Source organism: Orbicella faveolata, unplaced genomic scaffold (assembly GCF_042242905.1).
Source record: "Orbicella faveolata isolate gen_17 unplaced genomic scaffold, um_ofav_v1 contig_1, whole genome shotgun sequence".
Classification (NCBI taxonomy): domain Eukaryota; kingdom Metazoa; phylum Cnidaria; class Anthozoa; order Scleractinia; family Merulinidae; genus Orbicella; species Orbicella faveolata.
The window spans coordinates 14,302,051-14,328,451 of NW_028301536.1; the positions used below are offsets into that span (position 1 = coordinate 14,302,051).

Sequence of the window (26,401 nt, forward strand, 5' to 3'; positions counted from 1 at the left end):
CATCTGTAGTTATTGTATGGTTGGACATATTTATTTGTGTTTGGACCAGAATTGTCATTCCAAGGCCATCACTGTAGTAATATTGAATTCAAGGAAATTAATAACATGACAGCCCGGGTACCAGGGTCTGAAACGAAAATTGATCAGCCCTGGGTCTCTGTCGATATAGTCTGGAACCAATCTTGCGTAATAGTGGTCATGGCGAAATTATAAGACTTTGTATTGGAATATTTATGATCGGTTTTTGAACACACAAATACTAGAAAGCTCTTCATAAAAACGCCTTCTCTTTAATCCGCAATGCATTGCTTGTTGTCCGTTCACTTTTTCCGCTGATTTGAAGCGATTTTAGCGAGCTACCGCTTCCTAATTTTCCTACTCCCCAGTAAGCGATAACTCGCTAAAATGGCCTCGTTTCTGTGAAGTAAGCGGTCACACAGCAAGCAATACACTGTGGAGGTAAGGAGAGGTATTTTTTATTGAGAACTTTATAGTATTTTTACTACCTCTGAGCGATCATAAATATTCCCATACAAACTCTTATATTTCTCGATTTCCCACGACCGCTATTACGCAAGATGATCATCTCACAGCTGGTGCCTATGGACGATACGACTACCTGGGTTACGTTACACAAAACGTTCGGCATTCATTTTGTCCGTTCTGTTAGTAACAAAACGAGGTCGGAAGTTACTGATTCTTTTTCAGGGATGACGAGGTCTTTCATTCTCACAACCTCGCGACTCAAATTTGGTGGAATTAAGTACAGAGAAATTGAAATTCGACCATCGCTAAGGATGACAGGGTTACTGGTCCTCCTCATTGTGAGGACTGGTAGCCTTATGTGGCTAGTCCTGAATGAAAATGCTTCTACGAAGTAAGACGAAGAGGTTGAACCACCACATGGAGGACGCATTTTCAACTCCATCGGCAAACATTGATAGTGCGGATGTCGATCGAATCGGGTTGACTGACCACGCAAGTCACGTGCCACGTTCTTACAGCTACTTTCCCAGTTTCCTTTTCTTTTTGTTCAGAGCGTTCGTTTCTGCTTGCTGATTGGATAACATGTGCTCTATTTCCTTCACTTTACGCATGCGCTCTGCGTCCCTAGAAAATGAGGAAAGACAATATTTAATAACGGTTTTAAGTAGAGCGAATAGCTAGTCCGTGGGAAGGTAAAACTTGAACTTATTACACTGCTGCAGAGCTGATGCACCAGCACTAAGAGGGTCCAACATAGGCCTTTAGAGTTGCACTTCTCCGCGTTACTGAAGTCCGTAACGCGTGATTTTCTGTACTTGCTAACTGTCCCGCATCCCTTCTGTCAAAATAAGCAAATCCCGGTCCCGCCGAATTGTTTTTATCCCAGCGTCCCGCCTCTATTTTCACTCTCATCCCGCACCCCGCCAAACCTGTGCTGGACCCTCCACTAACACATCGACAAAAGGCAACATTTTCACTTACTTCTCTAACTGTTCTTTTAGCTTTTGTTTCGCGAGGAACTGGTTATCCTTTCTGATTTCTCGAAGAGCACCCTAGAGAGTCGCGAAAAGACAAAACTCAACTGAAATACTTGTAGTATAAACCCAAGGGTTTCTACAATTAAAAATACTGTATACAAATGTCATAGTCTTTTTCAAAGTCCTTGGTTGCTGGTTAGCCTAATCTAGGTTGGGGGGGGAGGACCCCCATATAAAAAGGACTGTTTCATTTCAAAGAGAACTTCTAAAATAGCGTATTCTGGAGCTTGCTGTCATGATATGTATCACAACCTATCCCACATTCATAAGACAAGCTCTAGGATTTCTGTCGCACAGCAATAACGAGATGAGTTGGGTGAAGAAACAAGACACCTCCTGCCTACAGTGCACAACGTTGACTTGTCTTACACTTGTCTTATACCCGGGGGGACTCCCATCTAAAAAGGATGGAGATGCTCGTCGGAAATTTTGAAAAGAACTCCTAAGAGGTACCAAGATCCTGTTTTGTGGGCGTGGGTTAAAAGATTTTTCACCGCTAAGAGGTACCAATATTCTAAAAACAACACATTACCTCCTGTCAATTTTTTTCGGCTCAATATCCTAAAAGGTAAAGCAAAAGCTCCCGCTGTGTACCTTTTGAGGCTGAACACCCTAAGAAGTACCAAAACCGCGTTTTTGACCCCTAAAAGGTACGACGAGCACTCCAGTCATTTATATATGGGAGTCACTCCCCCCGGGAGGTCCCTAGCTAATGTTCCTCTACCTCGCACTCTCCGCATTCGGATTTTGAGCGACACGAACATTTTCCTCTTTCCGTGCTCGGCTTTCACAGCCCGACCTGAATTGAATTGATAACCTTATTTTGACACGCAAAAATTCCTTCAGCACAATTTTTATATAGCAGTCCCATATCAAAACTATTTGTGGGCAAATTTAGCAAATAAACACACAGGATGAAAAGCAGAATTAGGCTGAAACTGATAAAACGCGCGCCTTAATTCACAGTTCTGAAATTACAAACAGAGATAAAGTGATACCTTGAATTCCTTCTTGTACTTGTATCTTAGTTTCTGCCTTTCGTTCGCTGTTTTATTTCCCGTTCCTCTCCTTGATCGGACTTCATAACTTAAAATAAACACAACAAACACAACCATTTAAAATTGACAAAGTGAATCTGTGTGTGCCGTGCCTTTAAATACGAAAAGCAGTACAGTTACAAAACCCAGTGCTTAGCGTAACATGTACAAGGTTATCAGTCGTATTACGCCCCCTGGGGTACTCCACAAAGTTTTGTACCGGGAGGCTCTGCTCCGAGGACCAACCCCTTACCCTTTTGTATACCATTTTTACAGAAAAGGAAACCATTTGGTGTACCTTTTATAGAAAAAAAAAGGTAATCCTTTCACATACTTACTTAAGAACACTGCATCCCTTTCCTTCCTAAACCCTTGGAAAGAAGTCAATGAACAACACTATGGGAGAACATCAAGCATTACCAGAAGAGATGTTAACCAAAAAGACAAGTGCCATTTACTCAGTTTTCGTTCACGTTATACATAAATAACAGATTTCCCTATACCTTTACATACACCTCAACTTGTAACATCACATTCACAACCTTTTCATAGACATATAGCCTGAAAAAGGCACCCCTTTCGGGTAGAGCCTATCCGCATAGGCCGCTATTGGGATCACTTCCCGGATTACATCCCAGATTTTTCGACTGTGAGTTGCCGTTACTCATTCCTACTATCTGGTAACTATCGTTCTTCAAACCATTACTTTTCAGAATCAAGCTGGAAGAAACAGAAACTATTGTAGAACTCACTGATCTTCAAACTTGGGTTCAAATGTCTTGATAGCTTCCGGTCTGCGTGCTTGCAACGTGAGATGTTTTCGAGTCAAGCTCTTGTCATGGAGATCATTTATTGTCGTCAGAAGACCACTGTGAAGTTCCTAATGCAGGGAAAGATGTAATGTAGGAGTTAATCCCAAGAGCGTGACATGACCCTAGCCTGAGGAAGGTTAAGAACGATCTAGGCTTCTAGTTCGAGTTTCGAAAGTGTAAAACAGTGACGAAAATACAACACAAATACAACACAAATACTGTACAGCTTGTGGACATCATTACCTTAACAGAAGCAGGATAAAGTTCCACCGGTATTCTGTAGAATAACAGAAATTAAGATCAGTACAAAGCAAATTAAAAGGTCTTGCACCACTCACTACTAGAATTTACAGGAAAAACACCCATTGCACAGGAAAAACAGCTGTCGCTATTAGAAGGATTAATGAATGAATGACTGCCTGCGTGGTTAAGTCTATAAATCCGCTTAATTTTTGGAAGGGAAATCCTGGGGAACACCTTTGAAAGTTTTCGGACGTTTAATTTGCGGACAAAAATTTCGGACACTTTGCTGAAACATACCTAAAGAGCCTGCATAGCAAGCGTTCCCGTACGAAGAACTTTTCCGCATTCTGGCCGCGCGTAAATTGGAGCCAGAGGAAAAAAATTGACGAAGCAGGGGGTGGTGAGGCGACCGATATTTTCTAATGCGTCTAAGATCACTCGCAGAAAATATTTGATCATGCTGATAATTCTATTTTATTAAATCTACCAGCGTTCTATCACGAGTGCCGTTCTCTGATTGGCTACGCTACTCACAACCTATTCTGTTGTAGAGAGCTAGAAGCCTAACAGTGTGCGCTTGTTAACAAACAGGCGGCCGCTTCGCGTTTTTAAAGTTTTGAACGACGAGTAGACTTTTACTAACACAATTAGATTATTTGCTCTCATTTACTATGCGTGACAGTCGACGAGGGCTGTGCCCTCGTCAACTATAACGCGATAGAAATCTTGAGCTCATAATCTAATTGTTGAGTGTGTAATTTTGAGGTACATTTTGCGGTCAACCCCAATGCGTACCTTTGTAAATGTTCTTTCACTAGAGCAAAAACCTCAAAACTAGCCGGCACGTCTTGGTACAAGTGAACAAATCGGTCCAAGGTAGAAAGGCAATGGCTTAAAGAGTCAACCCTGCAAAAAAAGGAAACGAAACAGTTTTAGGACAGTATAATACATGGCTTTTGCATCAGTTTTTATTTTTTACAAAACACATTATTTACCTTATTTCGTCACTCGTCAGTTCATCTTGTGTGCTCTCTCCGAGGGTCGTTGTCAGCGGTAAAGGTTTGACAGTAACAGGGCTGAAAAGGTTCAGTCAAAACTAAGCACAAGAAACTATGGAGAAAGACTGTGTCGAGAGAGGTAAGCTAAATGTTTGAGTGAACAACTATACGGACAAAAATCATCCTTGTTTTCTTAGTGGGAGTGTGCGGACCAAATCTTAAAACCTGGACCCTATTTCAGACCAAAATCTGGGTTTTTCCATACCCTGTTTAAGACCTGAGCGGAAAATCGATATTCCATTTCAGACCTCTAAAATTAGCACATGGCTCTAATGTATGACCGCAGCTAACCAGAATTGACTTCAATTTGCGTAGACATTTGAGAAGGGCTACAAAAGTTTGTCGATGGTGATGCGGGAAAAAATAGTTCCTTGTAAACAAAATACGCTATGCCGAGCCAGAGTGAAAAACATACCCTATTTCAGGCCAAAATGGTCGAAATCTGTCCTTTTTCAGACCAAAACCACACCCTTTGAGGCCTCACAGTACAGCCCCCCGGGATCAATTATACCCAAAAAGGCAAAGCTGATGCAAGAGGAAGTTTGGAATTGAAATTGCTATGCTAGCCTCAGGCGAAAGCTATGCAAACTATTCTATGGCCTTCACTGAAGCATCAGCCAAGTTGTGCAACCACTGCTTTTACTACTCGTTGAGACTGGTTGACCTTGCTTTAGTGAGTCAAAGACTTGCCAAACAAAACATGAAGTTTCAAGTTCCAGTAACTGATTCTCGCTTGAAAACAACGACAGATATTGTTGAGTTAAATCTTCTGGACTTCTACGTCTTCCACTACTACTCCTTCTTCTACTTCAACTTCTACTTAGACTTCTACTCAATACAACTTTAAAATCCACTAACTTTTATGCTAACTCTAGTTACGCCTGGGACTCAAGCCAAGGGTAAACCAGGTGGTACCAAAAAAAAAAAAAAAGTACTCGGATGTATGTGCGAAAACGAAAGCAGCTGACTTGATAAGGCAAGCAGAGATTAACCAATTGAAAACTAGAAAAACAGACCAATCTTTAGCAACCATAGAACAATCTTTAGCAACAGCTAACCTTGGATCTATCTAGCGAAGGTCGCAAGAGCGACACAAACGTTTACACAGGCGAAAATCCGAACACCAAGTTCTAGAATGAAACTTTTCCAAGGGAAACGAAAGTGGCGTTCAAGAACTGAGTGTTCCACATATGTGAGTTAACCTTGGCTTGCCAAAACTAAGCTTTCTTAAAAACATAATTTCTAAATAGCTTAGCTTCTTAATGCTACATAAACCTGTCTTTTTTCAGGGTTACCGGTAATTGTGTGTCCCCAATTAGCAGCAATGCTAAATACCCCAGGCACGTTAATAAAGGTTTTTGTTGTTGTTGTTGTTGTTGTTGAGGATTAACAACGACGAGTTCCCTTGAATCAAGAACGCAGTCTGAAAATATTCCGGAAACAAATTTCACCGATTACCCAAGGACAAACCTTCAATACTGACCTTGAATCCGATTGAAGTTTAAGAAGATCTCGCCATTTGCTACTGTCTTTAAATGGGAGTACAAGTTGAGCTGCGAAAAATAAAATATTTATTCACTTTCGATCAATCAATGAAGAGAAGGGGGAAGCCATGCAATGTTCGACTGCTTCAGCCTGGAGCTGAACAGCGATGTTGTCAACACAAATAAAAGACGAAAAAATCTCTCCCACCACAGAATAATGTTCCACTGAAAAGCAAAAGGAGTTGGTTGATACTTACGCGTCGGACTCTCTTTCTTAGAAGCCAAGAACAAAATTCCACCTAAAAAATTGACGGCTTCAGGGACGAATCGCTTTGATAAAGCTACGTACTGCAAAAGAAAATTAACAATGAATACTTTGACATTTTTTGCATAAGTCTTTTCCTACTGGTTTACTCAATGATAACAAAAAGTGATCAGCATCGGACAATGGGGAAACCATTGTTGAGAACATTGCCTCTGAACAGGCTCCGGCTGAAAGGGTCTGATCGCGGCTAAAAGGGCCGAGAAGAAACTGGGTGAGAGTGAAGTGACCGAGGGGGATCCTCGACTGGAGAGCCTGTACACAGGTTATTGAGAACAACGCCCACGACACAGGAAAGACCAAAAAACAAACAAACAAACGAACCTCAAGGAACAGGTCACAGAGAAAAAGACCTCTGAACACGTCTCTCATGCATCGTACTGGGCTCTGCAAGGAATAAACAAACAAATATAGAAGAATAAGCCTGAACGGAATTGATAAACTATAATACATCCCTTCAAATATTTTCGCTCGAACGCGATCAGTCAAATCGCGTCACGTGACTGAATATACCCCAGCTAAACTGGGGAATACCCTAGTGATATTCCCCAATTTTCAAAGCTGAGCGTTTTGCGAAAAATATTTGAAGGATAATAAACACAATTGCCTCCATTTGGCTTTAAAAAAATGCTCGGATACTTGTCCTTAGACATTATCTGTTCCTCAAAGCTCACCGTTTTCCTCAAGCTACGCTTTCGGAAAACTGTTCGCTTCTCGGAACAGATAATGTCCGCGGACAAATATCATGGCAAGTTTTCGCGTCAAATGGAGGCTATTGTTTATCTAAGGTCGCATCAAACACCTAGCTAACACCTGAATCCATGACTAATAAACAAGTTGTGACTACCTGTGCCAAAACCTGAGATAACAGGACCATAGCTGGCGTACAAACAGAGTGTTTGAAGTCTGATGTGGAAAACAACATGGATACGATCCGAAGGTACAGCAACTGAAACAAAATAAGAGTTTATAGTAATGATAGAGAAAAGACCTATTAGCTCTTTGTGAAATCTGCACCAAGAACATTTCCTATACACGATATATGTTTTAGAAATGGGAAGAGCATTTAAGATCCGGATTTAAGATTTAAAAAAACCCGTGCTAACAACACAATGAACAGCATTTACTATAACCATAACGACCACAAAGATACGACGTTGCAAGGATTGTTTCATTTGAAACAGAACTTCTAAAATAGTGTGTTCTAGAGCTTGCTGTCAAGAGATTTATCACAACCTATCTCACATTTATAAGACAAGCTCTAGGATTTCTGTCGCACAGCAATAACGAGATGAGTTGGGTGAAGAAACAAGACACCTCCTGCCTACTGTGCACAACGTTGACTTGTCTTAAACTTACCTTATACCCGGGGGAACCCCCATCTAAAAAGGACGGAGATGCTCGTCGGAAATTTTGAAAAGAACCCCTAAGAGGTACCAAGGTCCTGCTTTTTGGGCGTGGCTTGAAATTTCTTCACCCCTTAAAGGTACCACTTCTAAACCAACACATCATCTCCTGTCATATTTTTTCGGCTCAATACCCTAAGAGGTACCGCAAAAGCTCAAAAGGTACGATGAGCAACCCCGTCCTTTTGAAATGAGAATCCCTCCCCCGGCGGCCTTACATCTCGGCAGTCTAGTTTAATTTCTACCAACTACGGGATACTCCAAAAGTAAATTTCAGAGTCTTACCTCAGGAAGACCCAGGAACATTCCTTTCCCGCCTGAAAGAGGTTATACACAATTTTGTGGTTTAGCTACGAGTACAAATGATTTCCTGAACTCATCAACGTGGAGTTGGTAAAGGTAAATTTTGATGAAGTTGATATTTCGATTGTTAGATGAAGGTCAAACGCCCGAATCGTCAGCTTCACAAACTGGGAATGTGAATCGGATGAAGACCTTCGCCGATAGACTAGGGAAAGGAATAGATCAGGAATAAATCAGGGAGTCTAACACCTTGTCAGTCTTCCGCAAGAAATTGTTTGCTTATTTTTACGATAAGTTCAGTGCTAATTTTTTATCGTGATTATCTTATTTTTTGATATGAGTTTAGAGTAATTTTTAACTAGGTATACAATCATACAATGATACACTAAGGCGGCTTATATTAAGGAATCTTGTATTCTGTTTTAAGCTGTCCTCAAATTCATTGGATTGACTTGTTCAATGTAATGTAATTTGGAATTTGTATTAAAGATTAAAGATTAAAGACTCGCGACTGCCGAGGTTGCATGAGAAGGACTCCAGAAGGTAAATTAAAATCAAAGACATGTGAGAGAGACAGATGCAGGACCAGTTACAACGTTAGTGTAAGGGAACATTCAGCAACGTTGTTTAGTTATAGCCTACAGTGCGACTTAGAGCAAAGAGTATTTAAACAACTAGCCAAAATAGCCTCCTGCGTGACGCTCATTGGGCTCGTCACGCAATCTCTCCTCGCCCGAAGAGTGTCTCCGTTAGAGTGCTCCTGGAGTGGTCCTTCTTTCCAGCGCTTAGTCCGTCGTCCGTGACGCGAAAAAAAACCTCGAGAAAAAAAGCGAAAGAGGGGCTATTCGCAGTCTACAACTCCTTAGTAGGTAGGAGCCTACATAGAACAAGGCACAAACCAGTTGATGATTCACGATTTCTATTAACATACAGATAGAAGTATTACAAGTAAGCTATTTTCACCTTGTCTCTCTCGATTCTCTGTGAACTGTTTGTGTATATCCTTTACAATCTGCTGCATACATTTAGCGGAGTGAACGGGAGAATACTGCGCCACATCAAACAGATGTCTGCAATGAAGCAAAATATAAACTCAACGGCTGCTTTACATGAGCTGAACTTTAATTCCAAACCCTAGGATGCAAAAACCTTTAGCTCTAATACCCAGAATTTCCAATGAAAGCCCATTTTTTCTGTGAATGCTCGAGGATTTCTAGTTAAAGGAACTCCGTAAAACTGTAAATTTCCGTCACTTCTGTTTCTGTATCATTTGCACGTTTCACCTGCTTCCAGTCTGTTTCTACTTCCAGTCTGTCTGATTTTGGCAAAGTCGTATTCAAAGGAACTCTAACCGGGTTCTTTCTACCAATGGTTAAGTACTCCTAGTCTACGATCTCTCAGTGCCCGCCAACAAAACGTCTGCGAATCGCTGCCGAGGAGCGAGTTTTGACACATCAGAACTTTTCATCTGCTCGGAACTGAGCTCATCATTCCATAACTAACATGAACTTTACTCGTGTGGTGTTCACTCCATCCAATGCTTGAGGCAACAGCAGGCGACCAATACTCGAGTCTTGGGTCGCGAAGATCCACAATCAGAGACAAACGTGTTGAGACATTTTTGCGAATCGGACGTTTTCAAAACAAGATCCGTACTTCCTTTGATAAAAGAAACACCTTTTACGTCAAAAGTCGCCCCACCCCAGAATCAATGTTGAAACGGGCTTTGGCGGCGCTGTCACGTCGTTACAACATTGGCACGGGGGGAGGGGGGAAGGGGCGAAATGTGAGGAGTGTAGGTTGGGCAAATTACACTTGAAGGGAGAAAGTTTGCTTTCGGGAAGTGTTTCAGCTACTTTTGTCCCTGATTGCAGGTATGAATCTGGCACTGCCTCACACGTCAAACGTAATGTATTGCACATAAGTCAAGCGAAGAGTTAGCGAAAACACAAATAAAAAAAGAAGATGATTTGTTTAAAGGGTTCCAGCTGGTGCTTACCGTGTCACCTTGTCAATCATCTTGAGTCCTGCCGAACCCATGAGCGAGAGATCACCGACGTAATCCAACAAAATACTAAACAAGGCCTGGAGGAAAAAAATAGGCCAGGGAAACAGGGTTACAACCACATTATTTCAATTTTTTTTTTTTATTTAATGATGCTCATAGATTAGCTCTTTGGCAGATTAATGGAGAATTGGCCCGTGGAGGTACTTTGGGAATTTCTGGGTGGGGATGTGCCGCTGGGACCCTGGAACCCTTAGCCTATACCAGAGCTAGGTCAGCTGAATTTTGCTACCCTATACTAGAGTAAACTCCCCAAATCCCCTTATCTATCGACACTGTTGAGGCTGATTTGAGTAAATTTAAAGTTGCCGATTTGATTTTTTTATATTTTTGAGTGGCAATTCCTGGTTTCCTTAGTCTAGATAAAATCTTCAACCAACTAGTCAGTTTTATGAAAAATTATACCCTATTCTAGACCCAAACGCTCTGATTTATATACCCTATCCTAGAGTAAACTGCTTGAAGACCATACCCTTCACAGCGGCATATACCTATATAGCTTATCTATGACAGTGCCCCCCCCCCCCCCCCCCACCTCCGGGGGAATTGACTGAGTTGTTAGTCGACCACTTCTGAAGAGATCGCCAATTAAAAGCCAAAGTGAAGTAGCCCATTATTCTTTTCACCAACGTTTAGCTAAGTCAGTGCATCTTGAAAAGTTCAGTTTTGCAATCCATGTTCATCTTTTCAATCCCTAACCATCCATGTTCCTTTATGGTTTATTATTATCCCTTTGGCGTTTTTCTATTTTAGTAAACTACTATTCTCAGGTTTCCTTCAATTTAAAGGTAATTTTTTACATGACCAAAATAACTCAAAATACCGTGACTGAGCTCATTTAATCTTTGGGAAGAAGTGCTGGTCAGGTACTTGAGAGACAATAAAGACTATTCACACTAGCTCTGTGGTTACTGTAGTATAAAAAATTGGACTTGCAAAGCCTCTGCAATACGTCCTTTTTACCTCCATTTTTGGTTTATTTTCAGGAGTTATCTTCGGATTATGACATGCCTTGATCCTCTCAATGATTGTCAACTGTTCTTTGTACGACCTTCAAAATAAAGCATCAGTACATCAGCTGATCGACAAGTTTTTAAAAGGAGTAAGACCAGTTTAACAGGTTTTTGCATTGTATTAGAACTCTTGAATACGTGCAAGGCAAAAGAAGCTTTCATGAGTAAGAAGAAACATGTTGACAAATCTCCTTATACTATACATTTTGTACCAGAGTGTACTATAGCTTGGCCCTTTTCTCATCACTAAAACATCAATATAATTACTTGACGTGTTTTACGCGCTCACCAGAATACAACACTTAGTTCCAGAGTCAAGAAAAAGGAGCTTTTCGAAAACGCTCTTCAAACCGGAGGAATTTGAAAACGCTGGCTTTGCGTTTTAGTGTGGGTGAAAAACATTTTGAAAAAGAAGCTTTTCGAAAACTATACAATCACGACAATCATGTGATTTCCCTACCAGAATTTTTCTCAAACACAACTTCAAAATAACCGGTTATTGTTGGATTTTCAAATTTCTTCGGTGTAATGAAGACGGGGCCTTGTGACACACTCGGCCACTTTTTTGTTCTTACCACATTTTGATGTCATCTGTAATCAACTGCTCAACAAAAGCGCGGCATCATGGAATCTATTCGTTTAAGCTGTACTTCTAAAATTATGCAGTGATGCCTACACACTGTTACTTACCAGCCTTCTATAAGTTCTTTAAACTCTTCAAATGACTTTGGTGCTGAAAATCAACATTACAGCAAACGTTAAGATATTAAAATGACACACAGGATTTGAAATATTGAAAAACCACTGAACTAATTAAAGCTGAGGTCTACCAAATGGTTATCTTGATTAATGTCAAATCAACAAAAACGTCAGGTTCGACAAAAAAAGTGCGCAATATATGGGAAATGTTTAGGATGTAGTTTACCTTTAAATGTAAATGGCAGCTCTTTCTTTGACTGGTCGGCTTCGGGCCTGTTTTTCTGCTAAAGAAACAGCACAATACAACAAAACGTTCCACAACTTTAACGCAATATCCTGGACTGCAAGGCCTTCTCTATGCATAGGCAAATCAAAACAAGGCTTAAATCACTCGTCCAGAGTTAATAGTACCTGCATCAGCAGGCAATAGGCCCTTTTGCACAACCCGGTCTCATGGTACGAAGTCAGCCATGCTGGGATGCAAGTTACACCGTGGAACTTCCAAAACAAAGCAACTTGCACCAGTCCAGCTTGGCTTGCCTTCGTTTTGGAAGTCCCACCGGGTAACTTGCACCTCAGCATGGCTGATTTTGTACCATGTGACCAGATCGTACAACTGAGGGTCTATTGAAATACTTAGCTCTTTATCAACAAACAAGTTGCACTAAGAAGAATTTTTTTCAAAAAAAACACAATACACTTTCCAAAGTTAATTTTGTGTTGTTGAAAGGGTTGCAAAACTGTTTGTGTTCATTTTAATCTGTAATGTTTTTATTTTATTTTTTAATGTTTTTATTGGTTTTGTTTGTGTGAGTGTAAAATGACAGGAAAATGACTGGGGAGATGGAACAGAAAAGTAAGATGTACTGCATGTATGTACTGTAATAAAAAACTATTATATTAATAATAGAGTCTGCTAAAAGATATGTTTCAAGAAGCAATTTACCAGAATGTTTTCTTGCTGTTCTTTTTTCATTAGTGCTTTTGAGTCAGTGTTATCCAGTTCATCATTGCTCTCTGAAGAAGTAAACAACCACCACTTGAAGTTACATTAAATGCAAATATGGAGCCTTGTTAAATCAAATATTAGTTCTTCTGTTGTCTGATCAAATTTCCTAAACCACAGATAGCGACAAAATAGCCTCAACAATGATGATTTATTCCTTAACTGAAAGCATTTCATAACAAACACAGATAACTTACACAATGTCAATGTTTACATTAACATACTATTTCATCAAAGTCATTGCTATTTGTTATCCATACATCCATCTGAAGGTCCTTGTCATCATCATCATTTGATTTTATTCAATTCTCTTTCGCAAACTCTCATTACATGTGGAAACCTACTTGTCTGCACACACACCTTCTATGTTCAAAAAACCCTAGTAATCTGTTCACACAATTTCTATGTTCACCGAGATTGGGAGCACAAGAAAAATACAAAATGCGGGGGATTGAACGAATGTAAATGCTAAGATCTCCTGCTCTGCACTGATTCTTGCATGCTCACTACGTACTCTTGTTCACTTTTTAAAAGAGAAGAAAAAGGAAATGGCTGAGGACAGCCTGAAAGCATTGTAATTGTGCATTGTATTTCTCACCTTCAGATTCAAGGTCAGAACCATTATCATCCTCAGAACTTTCTTCTTCATTATTTTCCATATCGTCATCATCATCATCATCATCATCACCAGTAGAATTATCACCTTCTTCTTCTTGATCTTCTCCTTCATTGGACCCACTTTCATCAAGTTCTTCATCGCTGTTATCAGTATTATTCAACTCATCATTACCTTCATCTGCAACATTAGATATGCCACAAACATCTCTAATGCATTTTACTATGCTGCTCAACAGAGTACAATAAACAGATTTATTTACATTTGTACACTTTTGAAATACTGTTATGACTGTCTGATATACTGACTGAGAAAAAGTATATGTAAGTGAATATATGAAAGATCATATTTGAACTGCGGAGAAAGATATGAAGACATGATTGATCATCACAGTTATATAGTTACACAACTTAAGCAGTTGTGAAATTAAAGCCTGAAAAAAATTCAGGCCTGAACGGGGTTCGAACCCATGACCTCTGCGATACCAGTGCAGTGCTCTACCAACTGAGCTATCAAGCCAACTGGGAGCTGATCATGTTGTGAATTCATTATATACCCGTAGATGGTGAAGAATGCAAGTGAATATATGAAAGATCATATAATTATTTGAACTTCACCACCTACAGGTATATATAATGAACAAGTTGTGTATATAACTGCGACGATCAATCTTGTCTTCAAAAAACATATGTCTTACCCTCAGCATTTATCATTGACCCATCTTGATAACTTAACAAACATCTGTCATCTTCAGCTGGTGTGAAGCTGTTTACCACAACAATACAGAAACGCAGGGAATGAGATTTTAAATGTGATATGCAAGTTTTAGGTAAGAAATGAAATACTGTCTGATCCACTGGTCAAAAACGTTTCACTATTTTTAGGGAAAACTGGCTTTATGGAAGGAATAGCAGGTAATACCACACAGTCTGCCAGGTGTTATGTTAGTTATGACAAGTATAAAACGGATGTGTCCAAAAACTCAGATTTCAGACTCTTGAAACTCGGAGTCTCTAGGTTACTGTCACATGTGATATACAACAGTTGATCTGGACATCATTTACCTGTCACCGAGGTCATCAGCTGATATGTGTTTAGGTTTCTTGTCCACAAGAGGTAAACCTTTCATTCTTCTTTGCCGTTCAAGCTGAATCACAAAGAAATAAGAAAATAGAAAAACTTGATGAATCAAAAAATTAACAACAATAATAATGTATTAAAAAAACAATGTACTGTTGACGATTTTCCAACAACTTTCCGAAGATTCTGCAAAAATTGTCTGAAGGCCACACAAAAGTTTCTGAACATTTTCTGAAAATTTCCAAAGATTACCAAAGATTTCCAAAGATAACTGAAGATTGCTGAAGACTTTTGAGAAAGATCCAAAGATGTTTGATCACACACCAACAAATATACCGGTAACTGCAGCTTAAGGGTCAAATATGATATCAGTGAAGTCTTCAATATTTTCACTGGTGGGATATGGAAAATACGCCACCCGAGTCCCAGATGTGGTTTCGTATGAATTTTACAAGTGGTGTATTTTCCAGTAAAACACTCGTGTTTATATAATAAATTGCAACATTATATTATTTATACCATTTGATAAGGTATAAAAAAACTCCTTAAGAACAATGCTTTAGTTTGCATTAGAGTGTTTTTTGGTCAAAAATGCACTTCAAATGATTTAATATCTGGAGCATTCTTGTTACCACAGTTTATTGGCAATTGTATCAGTGGGAATATTTCTATGATACTTGACATATTAACTTACCTCTAATTTGTTGAGTCTTTCCTGTTCTTCTTTGGCAATCTCATTTTCTGACTTTAATCTGTCAGTGGCCTAAAAACAACACATACATTTTGCATTAAGTCTCCTCTAACAGGGTGTTAGATATTAAAATAATAAAATACCATAATTCTGAATCATTTGATTGGACCACAAGTTCTGCAATAGCCCTTTTCACGGTTAGTTTTTCGCATTTGCTTTTAGTTACAATGAAATCCAGTGTGGTTGCGAGGCAATTTTCGGGCTGAAACAACATGTATAAAATAGCCCAAAATTGCATCACATGCATGCTAGATTATAATAATTAATTATTAATAACTTACTTTGCCTTTAAGCTCAAATGCCAGTTGTCTGACTGCAATGTCATAATCATCTGCCTTGGAAGTTGATGTCTCTTCACTGTGAGGCCCCTAACAAATGAGTCAAAAATTGTTCTGTCTAAAATACAGTCAAGTTATTGTTCATAATAAACTCATTATAAGGTCCCATGCACAAGCAGATATGCATCTGTAAGGTACCTGCAAGTACTAATAAATTAGAATAAAAAGGGCTTTAACTAAATCATGAATATTACCATTTGCGAGACAAGATTTTGTATTTTCTTCCAGTCCTTATCAAGCTTGTCTCTTAATGTGACTGTTTCCTCTTTTGCCATTTGACGTTCATGCTAGAAATAAATGCAAAAAAAGATTTTAAAATGCTACACTTCCATGACTCTGCAACTTGAATTTCACAGAAGGGCTCGAAAAAAGTGCCATCCAGTTGTCAGGGACAAGGAGATTTCCTGGCGGGCAAGTAACTGTTCATTCTCACCTGCCCGATGGGCAAGGGATCACGCAGGTCATCTGCTAACTAAATCATTACAAGAGCAAACTAAGACTTGCCCAGGCTAAGCAAAATTTGAGAGCTGCCTTGTCCCAAGGGCAAGCTTGAATTCAAGTATGTTTTGAGCCATGCACAGTATTTGACCACTGGGAAATGGATTTGACTCATCTGCTATGCATACCAGGCGAATGCTTATATAACTCAATCTATTCATCAATCAATCAATCAATCAATCAATCAACAGACACCTAGGGTATTTGCAGACCACTCCATTTCTTCAATGGACATCAAGGGTTCTTGGCCAAACCAAGAGCCTTGGTCACTTCCAGCAAGTTGTTTTCTTTTCTTAACAGAAATGTTTTATTGCATTGTTTTATTGTTTTATTTCATTATCTCTTCTAAAGGAATTCTAAGGATATACTTAAATTCCCCCAGGGTTTTACCTATGCGTGAGACTATGGCACCTTCCCAGTTAATTAACTTTTATTTGAAAATTACATGCTTTTCTGGATAACTTGGATGCTTTTTGAGATTTCTATATTGTTTTCTGCAAATATTAGGTGAAATGCATGTCTCCAATTTAGTTAAATAAAACAAAAAAAACCTTTTTTTTTCTACTCTTGAAGGTGGAAAGTAACCTTAGTTAACTACAGTTAGTTTTGATTAGCCTTTGGATGACGTCAAAAAGCAACTGTATCAAGACTTGTCATGTTTCATTACATTCCAGACATTGAGAAGAGAGTTCAAAATACAATATACAAAGAAGCACTTTTGACAAACATTAAAGTGTATGGAAAAGAGATGAAACACTTTGTCAAATGCTTGTGATATCTTTTAATCAAAACTACAACTATAAGGAGAAAATGAAGAATTGAAATTTACTAAAATTAAGCTACCAGTAATTAAGATCTGATATCCAAACTATGGTTATGGCTATGATTTCCTTTGTTTAAAATTTTCAAATTAGGAGTGAGTTTCAGAATGACATTGCATTAAGAAAACACTATGCCGCTCACCTTCTTGATCTTGGCTTTGGCAACTACTTCTTCCATGATCTCTTTCTTACTCTTGTGTTTTTCTGCAGTCTAAATCACACATGAAGAAACAAATTATTACCTTTTTTGGCAAGATAAGTCAAAGGGATAAAGCTATAATAATTCTCAAGATACATAGCATTCTTGTCAAAGAAAAACTAAATAGACCTAAATAGACCTAAATTTGGAGCTAAATAGACCTCAGAGTAATAAATAACATTGAGCAGACCTGAGCTAATAATTATAAAGGTACTATCACCTGCTTGTCATCTGCGCTTTTCTTTGTGAGAAAGCCACCAAAGTGTAACTCTTTTACGTCATCAGCTGCAAAACAATTAGAGTTGAACATCCACTCGGCAGGAGGAGGCAGCATGGCCGAGTGGTTAGAGCGCTGGATTTGAAATCTGTTGGTCCCGGGTTCAAATCCCATTCTGACAGCTAACTGATGTTGTTCTCGGTGGCCCCGAGTTCAACTTCTCAGCTGTGTTTGTAAACAGCCAACTGGTCTGCCTCCCACCAGTTGGGATTCTTAACCTAGTTATGTTTATTTGAATATTTATTTATGATTGTTTGTTTACAGTGGTCCTGAAAAGCCCCAATGGGGAGTGCCCAATTAAGTATACAGTATACAGTGTACAGTATACTTTAAGACACCCCATGTGGTTAGACACACTACAACAGAAGTTAGTTGGTAATAGTGGCTGATGGCAGGAAAACTTGGCATCTCTCAAGGATATAATAGATCATTCATTACCCACCAATTCAGGGTTATACACCAGATCGCAAAAATCTTGAAGTGGGTTCATGGCTGGTAGTATTAAAGTGCTACTCATCATGATTGTTATTATCATTGAAGAACATCTAGATGACATATATGTCTCCTGATACTAGCTATTTCTAGAAGCACTGTCAACTGTATGAAATTACAGTTTGATCCTGAATTTTTGAGCCACCTAAGGACTGGAAATTGGTTCAAACAATGGGCAGGTAGGGTACTTCTAGGACTTCTAGGAGCAAAAAGTGTGTCAACGATATTGAAAAAACAATCAAGGGCACAAATGATCAGGATTCTACAGTGTTCAATCTTAGCCCCTCAGCTTTTTTGTTTGTCATTGTCATCATCACTGTCATCCTCAGTCTGTTAAACGTCAAATGGTACATGAAGCATCAACAAGTAAGCTATTTTTACTAACAAGTCGGTGTAACTTTTACCAGCATCTTCCTTGTCGACATTGTCATCATCATCATCATCACTCAGCTGGACATCTTCAAATTTGTCAATCTCACCAAGTGACTGTCCAAGGTGAGTCAGTTCCTCATCCTCCAGTCTATACTTTCCATGGCGTTCATGATGATGCTGAAGATCAATAATACACAAGTTATCAAGTTTACATGTAAGTGCAAACTCTCAATTCAACCCAGCAGGGCTTCTGATATTTCATGCGGTTGCGGAGCCACGAATTTCAAGTAAATCCGTAAAATCCTGCAAAATTCAGCAAAATATCATGAAATTCATTGGAAATCATACCAAATACATGTCGGTGCAACATATTTGAAACTTATCTTGGCTGTTAGGGCTGTTTAGTTGCTGTAAACTTGTAAATTTATCGTGAAACTTCGTCACGGCAACGAGTAAACAGCATCCAAAAGCTACCAGGTGTTCTTAGATTAATGTTGTGAAAAGCTGGGCACTCACTGTGGCCACAATGTAAAAAGCTTTGCCACTGGCGCATTTCTTGAGCACATTTTTGTTAAAAGAGCAAATGATGATTTCTGTTAAAAAGAACCTTGTCGTCAAACAAATACAAACACGTGCTATAGTTCAAACGAATTGCTCAACTTTTCCTGCAAAATCTCCAGTTTTACAAAGGCAACACTTAAAAGTAGTCAGTGTTTCTGTTGCTGTTGTAATTGCATAGGCTAACAGTCATCGTTTTCTGGAAAAAAATGGCAAAATTGCTGTCTCTTTTAATTACAAACGTTCGTCAAATCAGTGCAAAACCGATCGCTTTCAGCAAAATTTTCCCAGAAAACTCCCACGCAATTGGCCGCTTTTACTGATCGTTTTTTAGCAAAATTAGCCCCAAAAATTCCCAAGAATTTCCTGCGAAATCGGCAGTTTTTTCCACGAATTTGTCTCTGGAAATCCTGCGAAATTTGACTTTTTTTCGTGACCTATCAGAAGCCCTGACCCAGCTAGTTCAGCATTGTGAAACTAAGTTCTTAAGTGGGGCTCTTCAATTCCATTTCCCTTCAATACACTTCCAACCTTGACTTGCCAGTTCTGCACCCAGGAACATGAATACTGGCCAATGTGCAGTAGGATAACTTATGAAAACATAGGCACGCAAGGCGTGCAAGAGTTATTTTTTTTGTGAACTATAAGTCTCGGAGATAGGCACATTCATGGAACTGTTTACAGTAATGATTTGGTTGATTTGACAAGTTTTTTTGGTTGCGATGTACAGCAAGAAAGAAACTGGGAGTTTATGATGTACATAAGATGTTACATCGGTAATGGTAAGATAACTAAATAGTAAGCCATAAAATGTTTGACTGAACAAACTACAGTAATCTGACACGTCTCCAGATTAATGTAGATACCATCTTATTTTCTAACAGGCAATTTTATTCGTTCTTTGATACAACCCACACTGTGATTGGTCTGACACGCGCACATGCATAACTCCCTCACTCACCGATCACGTAGCCCTTCCCCCCGGGGGGGGGGGAACTTCCTTATATGGGCTATATAGGTCTGTGCGACCCCGAAGGGTATGGTTTTTCAGCCGTTTTGGTCATTAATAGGGTATCGATTTTAGCTGATTTTGGCCATTTTGGTCATAAATAGGGTACGGTTTTTGCACTCTAGCCTTGATATGGGTATGCTTTAAGAAGAAGCCACTTTTTCATTATTATCGAAAAGAAAATCAACAAAAGCCCTTCACAAATTTATACGTTTACGGTAATTTAACATTGGTTTGAACTACGGAGCTAATTATAACGCAGTTCTGAAACAGGGTTTTGATTTGAGGGTCAGGTCGTAAATAGGGTTTCGAATTTTTGGTCAGGTCATAAATAGGGTAAGGAATATCGCAGATTTTGGTCATAAATAGGGTAAGGGTTTTGGGAAGCGGGCCGCACACCCCCAACCAATTTTTCTGGGAGTACCCCCTCGGGAGCCCTTCCAGCCCCCAAGAGGAATTTTTGCTCAAAAATACTCAAGTTAAGAGAACTTTTCGCATTTTATACGAGTAGTAAGTTTACTCTTTTTACACAACACAACGCAACAACACTACTTCACCGAAAATTTAAAGAAAGAGAAAAAGACCTCTCTGACACGTTGAAAGTCTGATTTAATTAAATTGCACTTTAACTTGGTGCCACACAGTCTTCAAAGAACATTTGAACAGTTTTCATACTTTTTACCTTTAAAAATATCGGACTGAAAAGAATGTCATAAAATGCTCATCAAATAAAAATATTAAACTGCTACTGCAGAGACGTAAAAACACTCTAGAAAGAAAAGCTTCTTTTTTGTTTAATATCCTGGGAACAATAGCCGATAACTTGTAAGCTCTAATTGAATTTACTCCCATATGAAAAACAAAAGTGTCGAGTTACCATTTGTAACTAAAAATAGTAAACATCTCGTGGGAACAAGTGGCGACGATTCGTCAGCTCTAATTGAATTTACTACCTTGTGAAAAACAAGAGTGTCAAATTACCCATTGTAACTAAAAAATAAAAATATCTCGTCATATTTGCATGCAATAAGAACAAAACAATCGTTACCTGCACTTACTATTGTAAACGTTAGAGCTGCTTCAAATCTAAATAGTCTCGTCTCCTCTAAAACATGTCCTAAGAACTAAAAGCGACGATTCGTGACCTCTAATTGAATTAACTCCTTGTGAAAAACAAAAGTATCAAGTTACCCTTTGTAATTAAAAATAAAAATATCTCGTGCATTTGCCTACTACTCATGAACTGCTTCAAAACTCAAGACTCATCTCGTTCATAACTAGCCACCATTTCACTGAAAATTATGCACTCTAAAACAGCCCAATGTACGTATGTAACCGTCACACTCTCCTCCAAACCGGACTAAAAATCACAAACCGACAACATACACGTCACTCTTTATTTTTCAATTACCAAAGTCCTTGTGTTTATACTTACCTTGTGTTTCTCACGTACCATTTACCTTTACAACAAGAAATTTGATTGGCTGTTCATAGTAGATCCAATCTGATTGGTGTGACATACATACATCTCTCACTCACTCACTCACTCACTCACTCACCCATTGACCCGTCCATAACATACCCGACGCGCCGACTAAGAGGTATTTTTTTTACAAAAAAATAACTCAAAAATTAGAATCTTATCCAACACAGTATGCAGATTCAAATTATTCTGACCAAATATTTCTGTAAACCATTACCTTCTTCTCCATAGTAAATCTCTTCATCATCTTGTCTTCAAGTGTCATCTTCTCATCGTATTCACCAAAGCGGCGATCAATGAACATGTTAGCCTATTTAGAAATTGATAATCTGAATATCATGTTATGTTTCTCATAAAGGAGCCATGGTCATATTACCAATATTGTTAATTTAAATTTTATTGATCAAGAAATTATTCATCCAACCAGAAATACCAGGTTATAAGACACTTTTGGGATGATACTTTGGTAGGAACCTGTTTCTGAAATACTTAATAATTCTTTATTAATAAGTTTCATCCAAGAAATTACTACACAGTGGATTCAAATAGCCCCAAATTCCATGGTTTCTCAACGAGTGGGCATGATCACAATGCTGAAAAAGTTGGTTATTTGAAACAGTTATTTCAAACAGTCCTATCTGCTATCTGCTAGTGTAAGCTGGAATAGAAACTTTTTGCTTTTCAGTGTCTCATCTGGAATTGCCCTAAAATCTAATAAAATGATAAAATTCTAAAACATATAGTTTTTATGTCTGTAACTACCTAGAGGTTTTTTGATTCCTTTATTGTGTTACAATCTTCTGTGTATTCATGAACATTACAGATACTTATATGGAAAATACTATTAATAATTCCCTGCTGTAATTGCTCACCTTATTTTTTTGCTTGTACTCAACCAAAAGTGTCTTCTGTCTCTGCATAATTATTTATTAATTAAACAAAGAAAACATGATCAGAAGATGTTATCCCTGTGCCAGTAATGTAGAGGAGAAACAAAACAATGTCACAAAGGGACGACCCAACTTATAAAAGCAGAGTGACATATTTTAGATAGTAAATGGTTTGAACCTAGGAGTATCAGTAGTTTGTATAGTGTGATCATCCAGGTGAGGGTAGTTCTGAAAAGAACTGTTGTTGGTGACTGACGTTTCCATAACCTGGGCAGAAGTCATCTTCAGAGTCAAGTGAATAGTGTTTGTCAGTCGATGATGTCATAAGTCTGGTCCGTTGAACGTGATTGGTCAGTTTAGCCATGATGGTATTGGCTGGAAGACTCGTGTAAAGTTTGTCATCAGTCATTGGTGGGTTTCAATCCATCTATTGTTAGTCAAATGGGTCAGTTTTTGGTCCGTTTATTGTTAGTCAAATTAAGTCGGTCTGTTAGAAGTCTATTTGTCGGTTTCGTTTCCGTCATGGATAAGTCGTTTGTAATGCGCCAGTAGTAGTTGACATCTGTTAAGTGGCGTTTGTTCTAGGTTAGTGTACCAGCTTTCCAGAGTCAGACATTGTATTTTAGATCTTTCACATGTAGCTACCAATGGACATGTAGGTATGGTTTATCAGGGATCTAGTTTTGAAGGCACTTATATCATTTATTACATGGCAACATGGTAGAATCAATAGGAACACTGGAATGCCAGAAACCTGGAAACCCAAAAATCTGGAATGCTGGAAACCAAGGCTCGGAATCCTAAAACCTTGAATGACTTTTTTCAGATAAGAAAAGGAGTTAAGATACAGTGCAGCTCAGATATATCCGAACCAAAATATACGCGTAATTCGTTAGCCGAATACGCGTATACGCGTATATGCATATACGCACATATGCGTATGCATATACGCACATACGCGTATACAGTATATACGCGTATGCCTGATTAGTATGTATGAGCTAACCTATTGTTTTTTCTTTTCTTAACAGGTCATTGTTGTTTTCAATGGCTTGACAGCTTGCCACAGATCGAAAAAGAGTTTTCTTTATTTTGAATATGCGTATACAGTATACGCGCGTATGCCTTCAGACCAGAGCTATTAGCAAAATGTTGGCTGAAAGTAACATTTTGCAATTGGGCACTTGACAGAAAATTAACCAACTGAATATAATTAAAAGAGAGAGTACATGTATTTTGCCATTAAATCAAAAATTTACCGCTTTTTTTTTGTCAAATAGAACCTACACGCTTCAACAATCCCATCTTCATGGAGCAAACACAACCGAATGATAACATTTTTTCGACACAAAGTAAACAAGGTCCAAGCAAGCACGCGACTTGGAAACGTGTGCCGAAACACAGAACTTTTCCTTGAAGTAAATTAAAAATAACAAAATGTGAGTGGCGTACCGTAGAAACTTAAGTAAACAATTCTTTTGTCGCGGAAAGAGTATTTTACCATTTGCAACAGTTTGTGTCAGATATAACCGGAGATATCATTTCCTCCACAAGGTCTTCAGAACGCTTCAAACAATAAACATTCTTGCAAGCGACTTGCCGACGCATGCCGAAATACTGAACTTTTCCTCAAAGAAAAAAATAACTAAACGTGAGCGACACACCAGTGAAACTTTGATAAACAATTATTTAGCTAAAGAAAGAGCATTTTACCGTTCGAATGAACGATTTGTGTCAAATATAACCGGAGATATAATTTTTTGGCAAGGTCTTCGGAACGCTTCAAACAATAACCATCTCACAAGCAACTTCCCGACGCATGCCTAAACACAGAACTTTTCCTTCAAGAAAAAAATAACTAAACATGAGCAGCATGCCTTAGAAACTTTGATAAACAATTATTTAGCTAAAGAAAGAGCATTTTACCGTTTGAATGAACGATTTGTGTCAAATAAAACCGGAGATTTCGTTTTTTCAACGAAGATCTTCAGAACGGTTCAGACAATAAACACTTTCCAAATGACTTGCCGACGCGTGCTGAAACACAGAACTTTTCCTTGAAGAAAAAGTAACTAAACGTGAGCAGGACACCATAGAAACTTTAATAAACAATTTTTTCGTCAAGGAAAGATTACTTTACCATTTGAATGAATGATCTGTGTCAAATATGACTGGAGATATCATTTTTTCGACGAGGATCTTCAGAATGCTTAATTCACACAAACATTTCGCAAACAACTTGCCGACACATGCCAAAACACAGATCTTTACTTGTAAAAACATTAAGTTCACGTGTTAAAATAGGGAGTTCAAGCGACTGTTTCAATTTTCTTCCCATTTTTGGTAGCTTAAGATCAAACAAGTGTTAATAAACAGTAGTTTGTCGGTGAATTTGCGAAGTGATCGAAAACTCAAAATATGATAGCCTTCATTGATCGGCAGGACGTTTCAACAACATGCAAATTTCGCTTTGAAGCCTTTTTCATTCCCAGAAATGTAATGTCCTTTGTTTGACAAACACTGCTTAACATAAAGAAACTTGTGGGAATGCATAACAAAGAGACATATACGCGCATATGTGCGCGTATATATGCGTATATGTGCGCGTATTAACATACGCGTATACGCAAAATATGCTCGTATAATACGCGTATGCGTAGTTCGCATATATCTGAGCTGCACTGTAGGTCGGAACAGTTTTGGGAGATGTTTGAGACTCTTTGGAATGACAAAATATACTGGTCAATATAATATAACTAACATCAGGGCTGACATTATCCGCATTGCTAATGGAACTACAATCGTAAACTTCATATTGTAGTTGATATCTGAATGTCTCCACAATTCTCTTTATTATTTAATGCAATTTTCCATCCTTTATACATTGGTTGAAATCTTGTGATCTATCTACCTTAGTCTTCTACTTCAGCAAATAGTTTATGTACTATTCTGAATAATAACTCAAAAAAGACAGGCTTTAACAAATGTAATCATTTCAGGTTTTAGGTTTATGGCATTCCAGCATTCTGGATTTTCCACATTCCAGCTTTTAGGGGACAACCCTGTTTACGTAACTCAATGCATCTTCCTAAACTAACTTGAGAGTTAGTTTAGGAGGTTCCAAATGTCTGTGGAAGTTCTCAATCCCATACTAATTACATCGGTTCAGGCCAGTCATGCCAGGAAGTCATGCCATAACATAATAGCAGTCAAAAATTCACGCACCATGATTCCTTCACCAGTCTCATTGACAGCTGGGCAACAAGCAAATCGACCAGCTGTGAGGATAATTTTGCCCGCCTGGTTTGACCATCTGGAGGAACGTTTTTCTTATAACGAAGTTCATTTCAAAACGTTCCTCCTGCGTTTGAAAACCAGTTGCCCTCATACTGAAAACGTTAAATTGTGAAATCCCTGTGAGGAATGCAGCAATCATCTTCTCTTTGAGACCCTCTAGTTATTTATTTATACTTAACTACATATCAGAGGATACCTACCTTCTTTATTGCTTTTGATCGAGATATCCCAGGCAATCCCGTATCATGTTTGAGCTTTCTTCCGAGTATATCATGTTTTCTCTTGTTGGTATGAATTTCAAAAGGATTGTTTTTCACTTCTTTGGGTCCAGAATGGGCCGACTTTCTAGCCAACTTTTGAGCAGCTTTCTTGGACTTTACCATGCTGCGTTCAATTAATAGTTTGACAGCGGACGAAACAATAATTTACAACTAAAAACCTTTAAAAACTAACGTGCTCAGTCCTGCACGTGTTCCATACGGTTAGTTCGCCATTTTGCTACATTTTGTGAAGTGTTATACAAACCCAATTTCATATGTAAAGATATCGCTGACCAGTATTTATTGGGTACTCGAGGTCGTGTTCGATGTCGTGTGATGTCGTGTTCGAGAACACAGAGTTCTGCAAGATGCTATTGTTATATCAGAAAATCACAAGAAAGCAATGGTTTGCCATTAGAAAAACTTCCGGCAAATCTACTATTCTTTGTGTTTGCGGGCAGTTTTAGCGCTAAAAAACTATTAATTAAT

At 38.6% G+C, this 26,401-nt stretch overlaps 1 protein-coding gene and 1 non-coding gene across 3 annotated transcripts; both read right to left on the reverse strand.

The window, feature by feature from the left end:
* Positions 1-9: 9 nt before the first annotated feature.
* On the reverse strand, positions 10-26,201 carry LOC110061257 (nucleolar protein 14-like). 2 transcript variants are annotated; one of them, XM_089290893.1, is made up of 30 exons: positions 25,853-26,201; positions 22,338-22,379; positions 21,683-21,775; positions 18,448-18,592; positions 17,495-17,559; positions 17,218-17,286; positions 15,951-16,043; positions 15,700-15,786; positions 15,362-15,430; positions 14,652-14,734; positions 14,285-14,352; positions 13,570-13,767; positions 12,912-12,982; positions 12,192-12,246; positions 11,957-11,999; positions 11,217-11,304; positions 10,188-10,273; positions 9,152-9,258; positions 8,171-8,202; positions 7,327-7,428; positions 6,804-6,866; positions 6,415-6,505; positions 6,157-6,226; positions 4,611-4,691; positions 4,411-4,521; positions 3,616-3,649; positions 3,313-3,440; positions 2,522-2,609; positions 1,468-1,538; positions 10-1,110 (listed from the first exon to the last, which is right to left on the reverse strand). In XM_089290893.1, exons 1-30 carry the CDS (start codon positions 26,033-26,035, stop codon positions 1,005-1,007), a joined length of 2,622 nt encoding a protein of 873 aa, XP_089147019.1. In that variant the 5' UTR covers positions 26,036-26,201; the 3' UTR covers positions 10-1,004. The 2 variants fall into 2 exon arrangements, with proteins under 2 accessions (XP_089147019.1, XP_020623752.2); XM_020768093.2 differs by having other exon boundaries at positions 12,192-12,249; positions 25,853-26,200.
* Trnat-ggu (transfer RNA threonine (anticodon GGU)) lies at positions 14,034-14,106 on the reverse strand. Its single transcript has one exon. It is a non-coding gene; the product is annotated as a tRNA-Thr (tRNA).
* Positions 26,202-26,401: the final 200 nt, after the last annotated feature.